Below are 14,139 nucleotides of genomic sequence, written 5' to 3'. Positions count from 1 at the left end.
TCGGGGCTGCTAATTGGGCTGTACATGTCTGTGATGCATGCTTCTGTTTCTAGGCCCTTTGAGAAATGCAGGTGGTGGGCTCGCTGATAGGTGCTGCCAGGCATGCTGGGTAGAGGCCCGTGCACCACGCTGAGCGTTTAACCGTTGCAGTGCGTGGTCTCCTCTCCAATCGCATGACGGCCTGCGTGGAGACGGACCACCTCAGAGTCCTCATCGCCGGAGGGAACCTGCAGCCACTCTGTCGCATTACGGCCTGCGAGGACACGGACCACCTCAGAGTCCTCATCACTGGATGGAAACTGCAGCTACTCTGTCGCATTATGGCCTGCGAGGAAATGGACCACATCAGAGTCCTCATCACCGGAGGAAACCTGCAGCCACTCTGTTGCATTATGGCCTGCAAGGAGACGGACCACCTTGGAGTCCTCATCACCAGAGGGAACCTGCAGCTACTCTGTCGCACGACGGCCTGCGAGGAGACGGACCACCTCAGAGTCCTCATCACCGGAGGGAACCTGCAGCTACTCTGTCGCATGACGGCCTGCGTGGAGACGGACCACCTCAGAGTCCTCATCACCGGAGGGAACCTGCAGCCATTCTGTTGCACGACGGCCTGCGTGGAGCTGGACCACATCAGAGTCCTCATCACCAGAGGGAACCTGCAGCCACTCTGTTGCACGACGGCCTGCGAGGAGACGGACCACCTCAGAGTCCTCATCACCGGATGGAAACTGCAGCTACACTGTCGCATTACGGCCTGCAACGAGATGGACCACCTCAGAGTCCTCATCACCGGAGGAAACCTGTAGCCACTCTGTCGCACGACGGCCTGCGTGGAGCTGGACCACCTCAGAGTCCTCATCACCAGAGGGAACCTGCAGCCACTCTGTCGCACGACGGCCTGCATGGACACGGACCATCTCAGAGTCCTCATCACCGGAGGGAAACTGCAGCTACTCTGTTGCACGATGGCCTGCGTGGAGCTGGACCACATCAGAGTCCTCATCACCGGAGGGAACCTGCAGCCATTCTGTTGCACGACGGCCTGCGTGGAGCTGGACCACATCAGAGTCCTCATCACCAGAGGGAACCTGCAGCCACTCTGTCGCATTATGGCCTGCAAGGAGACGGACCACCTCAGAGTCCTCATCACCGGAGGGAAACTGCAGCTACTCTGTCGCACGACGGCCTGCGTGGAGCTGGACCACATCAGAGTCCTAAACACCGGAGGGAACCTGCAGCCACTCTGTCGCACGACGGCCTGCGTGGAGCTGGACCACATCAGAGTCCTCATCGCCGGAGGGAACCTGCAGCCACTCTGTCGCACGACGGCCTGCGTGGAGCTGGACCACATCAGAGTCCTCATCGCCGGAGGGAACCTGCAGCCACGCTGCCAGAATGCTGCGTCAGGACAGCAGTTTTCTCTAACATAATTACTTTTATCGCCATACATCTCCCGTCCTTCTGATTTTAATCTGAAATGTGACTTTTCATTCTTTTCTCTGTTGTTTCCTCCACTGCCGTCCTCACCGGCGTGGCGATGTCCTTCTTCCTCGAGTTTTACCATCGAGTCAGTTTGCAACTTCTACAAAGGCTTCGCCTATCGCGTCAACTCGCCCGCAATCAAAAAGCTGTTCATCTTCTTCTCTCCTCTTGCAGGAGGACTGGGGGGGCTGAGGGGTGGGTGTTGCCAAGCTGCTGAGGTAAACGACTCACACAACCTTTGTGTTTCCAATGTTATTTTCTGTCATGCAGCAAACCCCGCTCCACGCACATAGGGATAAGTCATCCTTTATGTGAGTCGGAGCCATCAGCAGAGGTTAGGATGGGAGGCTGGAAGGTGGAGGTACAGCCTTTAAACGTGTGTTGATGTGGATTGGTTGCAACATCCGGCCACAAAGGGTTAGGGGTTCCTGGTCGGAGCTTTCTTTACATGATAGAAGCTACTTTTTTTAACGCCCCCCCTTTTCTCCCCAATTGTATCTGGCCAGGGCGGCACGGCGGTTAGCATGGTTGCCTCACAGCAAGAAGGTCCTGGGTTCGAGCCCCGTGGTCCCCACAGTCCAAAGATGTGTAGGTCAGGTGAATCGGCCGTACTCAATTGTCCCTAGGTGTGTGTGTGTGTGTGGGGGGGGGGGGGGTCCTGTGATGGACTGGAGGCCTGTCCAGGGTGTCTCTCCGCCTGCCACCCAATGACTGCTGGGATAGGCTCCAGCATCCCCGCGACCCTGAGAGCAGGGTAAGCGGTTCGGATAATGGACGGATGAAATATTCATTCATTCATCCACTAGCCAAACCACCTGCTGTCTTTGGACTCAGGAAACCCACACAGACACGGGGAGAACACGCAAACTCCACACAGAGGACGACCCCCAAGGTTGGATTACCCCGGAGCTCGAACCCAGGACCTTCTTGCTGTGAGGCCACTGCGCTAACCACTGCGCCACCTCATGCATCATGCACAGTACAAGTGATGGAAATGTAAAAAGCTGGTGTAATTTATCTCTGTGCAGAGCAACAACTACAAAGCATCTTGCTCAGCATTCAACATGTGTATCTGCACAGCGCCGAGGGAAGTCTCCGGTGGACACACTGCCTTGGCGCTCAAGCTAGCTGGACCTCGTCAGCAACATCTTACTAACCCGTGGGAGGAAAGGCCTTGAACAGTATTTTTTTCAGGGACGGACCAGGACTATAATCCGTGCAGGGAGGATTAACCACCGGCCCCTATCGTAACATCAAGACAATATGACGTCACACAGCCCAGTGGTGCACTGTCAGGGTCTTCTCTGCCGGCCCCGTCAAAATCAAAACCACAATTTTGATTTTTCATAGTTAAATGGAAGTGTGCCCCAAATGTGCCTGAACTCAGTTACGTGTTTTCTTGTGGGGCTGAGCAGGAATGTCCAACATCAGAATCTCATCTAAACTTGTGTCAGGAGGTCCATCCGACATAACATTTTGCCAAATCAGTACGCGGATTGACAGGACCATACTGGACCAGTCGAGGCCTGGGTCAACAGCGGCCGCCATTGGTGCCGTGCCCTCACATGGTACCAACTGAAACTATGAAATCCACTGTGGCGACGCCTGAGAAACAGGGAACAAGCCGACAGAAGAAGAAGAATGTCACCTGAACACATCACAGCTTCCTGGGACCAGCACTAGTTTGTGTTGCTCACCTTTCGCTGAAGTGTGAAGCTGCAAACTGATTACAAGTTTGAGTGACAGGATCATCAGCCAATCGAATCCTGACGTGCACTGACAGAGCGCCCCAGGGGCCCTGCGACGCGTCGGCGCCACCCCCGTGTGTCGTCATGAACTTTGACCTTGAGACTTCTTGGGTGAGTTGCGCGCGAACTGAGCTACGTGCTGATGGGAAACACAAACGATCTTGTTGCTGATCTACTTCATGTGCCTGTTTAGAGGCGACCATTTGGAGACAAAGGTAACTTACATGTTGCGTTCTCCTTACTGAACTGGAGGTGGCGCACTGCTTTACTGAATGCGTTGAAGTTGCGCGAGTGACTGGTGAACATTATTGCATCAGCTGTGGAAGCTTGTTTGTTGTTTGTGTTTTTGTGCCATGTGGTGTGTGTGTGTGTGTGCGTGCAATCTGGTTGCCGAGTCACACACGCAAACGGCGTGGCTGTCTGTGGCCGACGACAGCCGAGGATAAAGACGACGTTCAGGCGTAGCGTTCACTGCTATGAAGGTCACACCTACGGAACTTACAACCGAATGACGCCATTAACTCAACAACTCACTGCTCGCCCCCCCCCCAAAAAAACGAAAACTACAAGTCCTCCAACCCATACGACCCATGTGGTCGTATGGGTTGAATTACGACCCACAGGAGCGTTTCCTAAATTAGCGTCCCCTACCGGCGGCAGGCGATATGCCATAGATGCTTTTGGCCTCTGTGCATTGTGGGTTTTTATCTACTTGTTGACGTCCCTTTTACAACGCCTCATAGACAGACAGGCTAATAAAGGCAAGTCGTCAGCAAATAGTGATAAAACCATTTGAGAACAATAGAATATGTAGTCAGCGCGTTTTTGTCTTGTTTCGCCGCCTAGCATAGTAACTAAGGTTGCTATTGGGAGCACGACCGCTAGAGGTCGCTTAACTGCAGGTCGTCATAGACGGGTTTCCTGTTTACAAACATTAATGGGTGCGTGCGCAGCCAGGGGGCAAAACCGCTTTGGAAGCTCTCAAAAGATTACGCATCCTATAATCTTTTGAGAGCTTCCAAAGCGGTTCACCAATGAAATGTTCAACATTCCATGTGACCCCTTTGGAATGTTGAACATTTTCCACCTTTCCTTTCGGCGGTTTGTGCAGTCTATTGCACAGCAACGGCGCGTCATCTCTGCTGTGTCCGAGCTCTATCTTGGATAAAATCTCTGCGCTGTAGCTGCTTTCTGCCCCCTAGTTGCGTGCGCATCTCTGTGATGACGTTGCACGGAAACCCTCCGATAAGAGGCTCGTACAAACGACCTACGGGGGTCGTTTTTTGGCGGAGGACAGTCTCAACGAAACGCAATGAAACACCGGCGTGATTAATCTATCAATTATCTTTTCAGCTAAGCGACTAATCATTTAGCCTGTTAAAAGCCAAAAATACCGGGGCGTCGGGGTGGCGTGGCGGTCTAGTCCGTTGCCTCCCAACACGGGGATCGCTGGTTCGAATCCCCGTGTTACCTCCGGCTTGGTCGGGCGTCCCTACAGACACAATTGGCCGTATCTGCTGGTGGGAAGCCCGGATGTGCGTATGTGTCCTGGTCGCTGCAATAGCGCCTCCTCTGGTCGGTCGGGGCGTCTGTTCGGGGGGGGGTATAGCGTGATCCTCCCACGCGCTACGTCCCCCTGGTGAAACTCCTCACTGTCAGGTGAAAAGAAGCGGCTGGTGACTCCACATGTATGGGAGGAGGCATGTGGTAGTCTGCAGCCCTCCCCGGATCGGCAGAGGGGGTGGAGCAGAGACCGGGACGGCTCGGAAGAGCGGGGGTGATTGGCCGGATACAATTGGGGATAAAAGAAATCCAAAAATAGTGACGACTGTGCCTCTCAAGTTTCCAGAGTCCAAAGTGACGTCATAGAAGGGGTTCCTCGGTCTGGCCAACAGAGTTAAAGTGTTGCCTGGTGAAGTGCAGCGGTCAACATGACCGTTTTTAACCCGGATTTAAATGAACTCAATGAAATGAAGGTAAATCTAGACGAGCAAACCTTAGCATTTATGAAACTGTAACCAACAAACCTGTGGTGTTGCTACTCGACGAACGAGTCGGACGATTAATCAGCCACCGAAACTGAAATCGGTTGATTTCAGTCAATCGATTAATCGACGAATCGTTTCGGCACCGATTTGAAAAATGCTCCAATTCCCCTCTTCCCGTTTGTTTCCCCAGCACACAGCTGGCCAACGTCGTCTGAGGACGAGGCGGGACCGGGACCGGGGCCGAGAAGCACACGAAGCTGACCTGCTGGAGCTGGAGTGGGCCGTGCTGACTCACATCAGGTGACTCACATCAGGTGACTCACATCAGGCGGGTACACGCCTACTGAACCTGCTGTGGCACCACGCACACAGGGAGGCCAAATCTGTGGCAGTGAAATTCAGTTACACACACACACACACACACATATACACACACACACAGACACACACACACACACACACACACACACACACACGGATTTGTCATCCCTCTGACTGTACATCCAAACTGCAGGTTTGTCGGGGTGCCATGCCTGACTCCATCCAACTCCTCCGTATTATGTAAGAGGCTGGGATGCTGGGAACTCTCGTGCTTCTTCTTTTTCCCCCCCTCGAGGCTTCGTGATTCAGTTTGGATTTTCCGAAACTCGTTTTGCTCCGCAGCGTTGCCACGGTAACAAAATGCAGTTAGACCGGCTGCATCCGTTATCACTGGACTGTGAAATGTGCGTTCTGTGATTTACGGAGCCCGTTATGGGAGGTCGTGACGTGGTTGTGGGGCATCGTGTGTCACTTGTGTAGATGTATGGCGCTGGCCTGCACTCATCTCTGTCCCGCCATCTTTCACTTCGTTCCCATCTGTAGTGCCCATCCCTCGCTCCTTCCCTTCAGTCCTCCTCCTCTGCCCTTATATGGCTCCCTTGGGGTTGGGGGTGGGGGGGGAGGCAGGGGGGTTCTGGTGCCACGTGTTTTAATGGATGCTGAGTTTTATTCTCTAGAGAAGTTCTGGTGCTATTTTCTCAGTGTGATGAAGAGATGGATGAAGAAGGCCTCATGACCTTTTAAAGAATATATATCCATCAACGTGATTATTTGCTGCCTGTCCCATCAAGCCAAACGGTTTGATTAAATCCTGGAACCAAAGCTGTTTTCCAGCCGTGCTTTCTGTATGTGACACCTTTCACTGTTACACGCAACCCAGAGAGCAAAACGGCTGTGGCCCGGACCCGTCCCACGCCCGACCCTTTCACCGCCATGGAATGACGGCACTTGGGCGGTCCGCTCCTGTTTGCCAGATCTGGGCCAGAACCAAGCCATAGCAATGCTGCATGTGCCACATATTAGCCAAAGGTGGCCATATTTGTGTTGTGATATTTGGGCCATATTCACCATTCACCACACGGGCCACTTCAGGGTCACATCCAGATCACATGTTGCCCAGAGCACCGCATCTTTGCCAAAAAAGGCCCCCATGTGATTTGGCGTATTTGGGCCATATTTGCTGTTATACATGTGGGCCACTTCAGGCTCACATCCAGTCTATCAGGGCCAGAAGAAGACCACCAGTGCTGCATCATAGCCTGAAGTGGCCCACACCCGGATGCTGTCACAGGGAAGAAGCATAAAAAGAAGTCTGATAGGGGCATCAGGGTGGCATAGCTGTTGCCTACCAAATGGGGATCGCCGGTTCGAATCCCCCTGTTACCTCTTGCTTGGTCGGGCGTCCCTACAGGCACAATTGTCCGTGTCTGCGGGTGGAGAGCCAGATGTGGGTGTGTGTCCTGGTCGCTGCACTAGCGCCTCCTCTGGTCGTTTGGGGTGCTTGTTCGGGGGGGAATAGCGTGATCCTCCCACGCGCTACGTCCCCCTGGTGAAACTCCTCACTGTCAGGTGAAAAGAAGCGGCTGGTGACTCCACATGTATGGGAGGAGGCACGTGGTAGTCTGGAGCCCTCCCCGGATCGGCAGAGGGGGTGGAGCGGAGACCGGGACGGCTCGGAAGAGGGGGGTAATTGGCCGGGTACAATTGGGGAGAAAAAGGGGGAAAACCCCCCAAATAAAGAAGGCTGATACACATTACATGCAAGTGGATCTGCCTTGGAGGGTTAGCGTTGCTACTGAGCAGCCGTGGACCGGGTTGCTGAGTAAAACCGAGAATCTGCAGGATCATCAGACGACTTCCTCCGGTGTCCACAAGGGGCGACTAAGGGCAGCTTTATTTTACAAAAAATAAATAATTAAATATCCTTTTTTTTCTCCCCCTTCCTTTTTTTCTTTAATTGGATCTGGCCGCTAACCCCCCTCCCCCGAGCCGTCCCGGTCTCTGCTCCACCCCCCTCTGCCGATCCGGGGAGGGCTGCAGACCACCACATGCCTCCTCCCATACATGTGGAGTCACCAGCTGCTTCTTTTCACCTGACAGTGAGGAGTTTCACCAGGGGGACGTAGCACGTGGGAGGGTCACGCTACCCCCCCCCCAGTACCCCCCCCCCGAACAGGCACCTCGACCGACCAGAGGTGGCGTTGATGCGGCGACCAGGACACATACCCACATCCGGCTTCCCACCCACAGAGATAACACGGGGATTCGAACCAGCGATTCCTGTGTTTGTAGGCAACGCCACCCGGACGCCCTTAAATATCCTTGTTATTCTGATGCATGTTTGTAAGAAGTTGCCTAATAAAGGCGAATGAAACACGGACCAAAACAAGTAACAGTGTAATGTGGGCTTTATCAGTACAGTATAAGTATTATAAGAGTACCAGACAAGTATTTGTACAAACTACAACACGTACGGCAGGTGGTTCACAGAGCCGAGCCGCGATCAGGATTATGGCAACAGCACCTTCTTCAGGGTCAGGGTCTACGTCATTCATCCAGACCTCCAACTCCACCGCGTCACGAAGCGATGCCGAGGACTTTATCCGCACGCTCGAGTCTTCCTGCTCTCCTCCCCCTGCACCTCCTACTGAGCCTTGTGGGAGGCCTTCGCCTTCCTGCTGCCGGTTTTGCTGCGGGCACGGCGGACCGAGGCTCCGCGAGGAGAAGTGGGCCGCTGAAGCCCCCTGGTGGTCACGGCTGCGTGCTGCAGTTTAAGCTCCAGCAGGTCCTCCGTCAGGGAGATTTCTCGGTCCAGGCTGGCCAGCATCCGGCCTCCGCTGGCCCTCACGGAGGCACGGACCAGCTCCAACACACCCTGGAGGAGATGGAGACACGATGGAGGCTCTGGTGTTGGTGTTCGGGTAAGAATAAGCAGTAACCGTCTACGTTGGGGGCCCCTTTTATTGGGCCCCACAAAGAAAAGGGTCTATTTTAGGGTTAGGACTTGGTTTTAGGGTAAGGGTCAAGGGTTAGGGAAGGATGCCAATGAATGGGAGTCAATGAGAAGGCCCCACAAAGACAGAGAAGTATAGAATGTGTGTGTGTGTGCTTAACCTCTTTGTCCAGTCGTCTGTCTTCAGCAGTGTCGATCTCGGCCAGAATGACCTCTGACCCCTCCCGGAGACGTTTCAGCTCCTCCTCCTTCTGTTTCAGGGCCGCGGTGAGTTTGGCTTGCTGCTGCTGCTGCTCCACTTCCTTCACATCGGTCCCCTGTGGCAATAGTGGAGTTGATGGACTCGCACAAACACAGTCGCATCTCGTGTTGTGTAACGTGAGCAGATGTTGGAGATAGAAAGTAGGCCTAACACTCTTAGATCACCTCATTAACAGTTCTGACCCCATAGTTAATTGGCTTTTTGAACACACATTATATTCAAAACATCATTCGTACAAAACCCTCGCTGATGCTTCACTGGCGTGTCCAGTTAACTTTTTATTGTCTAGCCTGCTTAGTTTTGACGTTATGCTGTCTGACACAGTGCTGCTGGTTTTGTGCTGTCTTCTGTCAGCTGTCCTTGAGAGGCGCCCACAAATAAAATGTTTTATTATTATAGTTATTATTATTATTATTATTATTATTATTATTGTTGTTGTTGTTGTTGTTATTACTGTTATTATTATTATTGTTATTATTATTATTGTTGTTGTTGTTATTACTGTTATTATTATTGTTGTTATTATTATTGTTATGGTCATTACTATTATTGTTATTATTATCATTATTGTTATTATTATTACTGTTATTATTATTGTTATTACTGTTATCATTATCATTATTGTTATTGTTATTATTATTATTACTGTTATTATTGTTATTATTATTGTTATGGTCATTATTATTATTGTTATTATTATCGTTATTGTTATTATTACTGTTATTATTATTGTTATTACTGTTATTATTATTATTGTTATTATTATTACTGTTATTATTATTATTATTGTTGTTGTTGTTATTACTGTTATTATTATTATTGTTGTTGTTATTATTGTTATGGTCATTATTATTATTGTTATTATTATCATTATTGTTATTATTATTACTGTTATTATTACTGTTATTATTATTGTTATTATTATTATTACTGTTATTATCATTATTATTATTGGTATTGCTGTTATTATTATTGTTATTATTATTATTACTGTTATTATTATTATTATTACTGTTATTATTATCATTATTGTTATTGTTATTATTATTATTACTGTTATTATTGTTATTATTATTGTTATTGAGAAGCTTACCAACCTTGCTGAGAGTTCTCGCTGGTCAATACGTAACAACGTAGCGATTGTTTAAAAAATCACCCCTATATCTCCACCATCCATCCATCCGTCCATCCATTAGCCAAGCCACTCATCCTGCTCTCAGGGTGGCGGTGATGCTGGACCCTATCCCAGCAGCCATTGGGCAGCAGGCGGGGAGACACCCTGGACAGGCCGCCATAGAGCACAATATGTCTCCTTTTCTTTTTTTTTGTGGCTCCCCCTCCCCTTTTTTTTCTCCCGAGTTGTACTTGGCCAATTACCCCCTCGTCCACTCTGCTCCACCCCCTCTGCCGACCCAGGGAGGGCTGCAGACTACCACAAGCCTCCTCCGATGCATGTGGCGTCACCAGTCGCTTCTTTTCACCTGACAGTGAGGAGTTTCACCGGGGGGACGTAGCACGTGGGAGGGCCATGCTATTCCCTCCAGCCCCCCCCTCCCGAACGGGCATCCTGACCCACCAGAGGAGGCGCTATAGGACACATACCCACATCCAGCTCCCCACCCCCAGACACGGCCAATTGTGTCTGTAGGGACGCCTGACCAAGCCGGATGTAACATGGGGATTCGAACCGGCGATCCCCGTGTTGGTAGGCAACGGAATAGACCGCTAAGCTACCCGGATGCTCAGATCTCCTTTGGTGGAACAGCAGTTCTCGGGTATGAGCACACGTTTCTGTTTATTGACATATGATATAGATGTTCTGAATAGGAGCAGAACCGATTTGATTGGGAACAACTTTGTACAGTTGACACAGAACCTGCCAACATCTGGACAAGGTCCTGTAGCCTTCCAGTCCTGTGGTGGTGGAACCACATACTTTCAGAGACCGCTGCAGATTCAGCAAGGATTTAAAGTCGGTGCAAAATAAATAAAATCTATCTATCTTTAAATTAATTTTTGTGCGCTTCCTGTTCTGGAAGACTTAAACGGGTGTCCTGTTGGACTGTCCTACTGAAACCCAGCGGGAAGTTTCTCAGCACTGAACCCACTGGTTCATTTCTGGTTTGTTATGATTCGAATCGATGCCTGACAACATTTAAACCGGGTGTACCTTGAAGAAGTAGCGAGCCTTGTCCTTTAATGACAAGTCGTTTGACGTGAACTCGACTATCTGACCTCCAAGGGCCACGTGCAAGACGTGTTTCTGGTGACCAAACCCACGGCTAACGGGCTCGTGTCACCACCGCGACGCTCGCTCTTCAGCACCTGTGCAAGAGGGAGGGGTCTGGGGGGCGTGGCCACCTCCAGGTGAGCCCGGGTGATGGACGGGGCGGCAGCCCCCGCCACGACGGCCTGCAGCAGCCGCCCACTGGAGGCGAGGGTGTCGGTGAGGTGCCGGGTCAGCTCGTGCCGGTGGACCGGCGTGAGGTGGGGCAAGCACCCTGACAGAGCATCGTTGAGAAGGAACGGGAGGCTAGCAGCATCCAAACCTGGAAAACAGAGCCAAGGTGTTACTAGAGCCTGGGATAACTGGCAGCAAGTAATCTGCCCTCTGAGCTACGTCAGCGCTCACGACGAGTGTCGAGATTTTTTTAATTTCTTTTGATTTCTGATTTCGAGATACTTCATTGAGCCCTGTGGGGGAATTACCCCCTCCTAGCTGTGTAGCTAGCAGCAGTGGGCAGCCACCGTGCAGCACCCGGGGACCTTGGTCACAGACGGGAGTATTAACCCTAACATGCACGTCTTTTCGAGGGTGGGGGAAACCGGAGCACCCGGAGACACCCACCGCAGACATGGGGAGAACATGCAAACTCCACACAGAGGACGACCTGGGATGACCCACCAAGGTTGGACAACCCCGCGGTTCGAACCCAGGACCCTCTTGCTGTGAGGTGACCAGGCTAACCACTGGGCCACCGTGCCGCCCTGGTGTAAGATATCAAATAAATTCTCCAAACTACCTACATCACCTCTACATGACTTAGTGTCAGTACAAAGGGGTTGTCTTCATGTGGGCTTAGTCGCGAGGTCTTTGAATAAGAACAAAACACTGTGAGGGTCTTCCCTCTGTGGGCTTGGTAATCCATTATAGTTTTAGGCCGGTGAGGCCTCTGACCTTCCAGGTGTGGGAAGAGGCCTTTGGCCATCACGGCCACTCGGCTCACGTCGGGCCACGGGAAGCCACGCTCCGCAGCGAACACGGCCAGGTCGAACACGAACTGCTGATGGAACCGCCGCCGCTCGCCGGGGAGCTCCGTCCACGAGAAGTGACCGCTGAGCCGTGGTATGCCCTCCTCTCTCTGACAAGGACAGAGCAAAGACAGAACTGACAGCCACACTGTCGTGTGGTTCCACCTTTCTACACACACACAGACACACACAAACACACACACATTTGTTTTTCTATACTTGTGAGGACCCCTCATTGACTACATTCACTCCATAGCCCTTAACCATCAGAACTACATCCTCTTAAACCTTACCCTTATCTTAACCCTTACCCTTACTTAAACCCAATCCTAAATGTAACCTTAAACTGTAAGTCCTAACCCTAAAACAGACCCTTAAAGAAGTGAGGACTGACCAAAGTAGCCTCACTAGTACTACTACTACTACTACTACTACTACTTTCGGCTGCTCCCACTAGGGGGCGCCACAGCGGATCATCCGTTTCCACCTCTTCCTGTCCTCTGCATCTTCCTCTGTCACACCAGCCACCTGCATGTCCTCCCTCACCACATCCATAAACCTCCTCTTTGGCCTTCCTCTTCTCCTCTTCCCTGGCAGCTCCATATTCAGCCTCCTTCTCCCAGTATACCCAGCATCTCTCCTCCACACATGTCCAAACCGTCTCCATCTTGCCTCCCTTGCTTGTCTCCAAACCGTCCAACCTGAGCTGTCCCTCTAATATACTCGTTCCTAATCCTGTCCTTCTTCGTCACTCCCAGTGGAGATCTTATCATCTTCATCTCTGCCACCTCCAGCTCCTCCTCCTGTCTTTTCATCAGTGCCACTGTCTCCAAACCATACAACCTTCCCTTTAACTCTTGCTGGTACCCTTCTGTCACTCCTGACACTCTCCTCCACCCACTCCACCCTGCCTGCACTCTCTTCTTCACCTCTCTCCTGCACTCCCCGTTACTTTAGACAGCTGACCCCAAGTATTTAAACTCATAAGTCCTGACCCTAAACCCCCTCCACATCCAACTCCCTCCCCCCAAATGCTCAGAATCATCTGAAATGCCGAGAAAAGTGGTTTTTAGCCATTTTTAGAAAATGCATAATTATGCATAATTATATTTTAATTTTCTGCTATTTTTCTGGTCCTCTCTGGAACAATACCTACCACCTCCAAAAAAAAATGAGGATCATAAGTGCATTTTTGCAAAAATGCATTTATTTTGCATAATGCCAAAACATTTCTAAGTCCCAGAATTTTTTTTTATATAGGTAAAAAAAAATCAAAGATGGTCAGAATCATCTGAAATGCCGAGAAAAGTGGTTTTCAGCCATTTTTAGAAAAATGCATATTTTGCATATTTATGCATAATTATGAATTTTTAATTTTCTGCTATTTTTTATAGGTGCCCCTGATCATCCCCAATAACCTCCAAAAAGAATCAAGGCCCCAAAAGTGCTTTAGTTTGGCCGTTTATAGACTCTCACACAGACACACACCAGACACACGTTGTGACAATACAGGAGTAGATATGAAGGATGTGACGATTTAAAACGGACTTCCGGTACATACGTTCGAGTTATTATTGTTCTGTATGAGGAAGGTGAGACAGCGAGCCTCTGTATTCATCGTCTCCATGTTTTGGCGGCGACGAAATGAAATATCTAAACGTTAATCGCTCGAATTTCAATTTGGACGTTTTGTTTACCAAAGTTAGGTTCTGTTATCCGGTGAGACAAACACATCCGACCTACCCGAAGTCTGAATATCCGGCGCAGTTCCGCCTCCGCCACGGCCGCCATGTTTGTTTGGCGAGAGCGCGCCTCGTTGCCAACGGAGACGGAATCACGTGGGTCGGTGGCTCGGCGCGGTCACGTCGCTTCACGGAGGACGAGGCCGAAGCGGCGGAGGCGTGGAAATAGGTTTAATCGCCATCCGAGGGTGCACCCTTCAATTTCTTATTCCGGGTCTTGGTCAGGAGCAGGACTGATACTCAGGGGTTTGAATTTAGCTTCCTGTGTTTTATTTTTTATTGCTTTTAAAAAAAAATCGTTGTAGACTTGAGCTTGTTATAGCAATTATATATATATTGCTATTATATATATAATCAAAAATAAGGGCGATGTGCAGGGCTGTAGCCG

At 50.6% G+C, this 14,139-nt stretch overlaps 1 protein-coding gene across 1 annotated transcript; it reads right to left on the bottom strand.

Moving 5' to 3' along the window:
- Positions 1–8,186: 8,186 nt before the first annotated feature.
- c21h8orf74 (chromosome 21 C8orf74 homolog) lies at positions 8,187–13,800 on the bottom strand. The gene is made up of 5 exons (XM_056301104.1): positions 13,753–13,800; positions 11,936–12,119; positions 10,993–11,306; positions 8,657–8,812; positions 8,187–8,417 (listed from the first exon to the last, which is right to left on the bottom strand). Exons 1-5 carry the CDS (start codon positions 13,798–13,800, stop codon positions 8,187–8,189), a joined length of 933 nt encoding a protein of 310 aa, XP_056157079.1.
- Positions 13,801–14,139: the final 339 nt, after the last annotated feature.

This window comes from Lampris incognitus, chromosome 21, assembly GCF_029633865.1.
Source record: "Lampris incognitus isolate fLamInc1 chromosome 21, fLamInc1.hap2, whole genome shotgun sequence".
NCBI classification, from domain to species: domain Eukaryota; kingdom Metazoa; phylum Chordata; class Actinopteri; order Lampriformes; family Lampridae; genus Lampris; species Lampris incognitus.
Note: the sequence above shows the minus strand (reverse complement) of the source record. Positions and strands in the feature narration are given on the sequence as shown.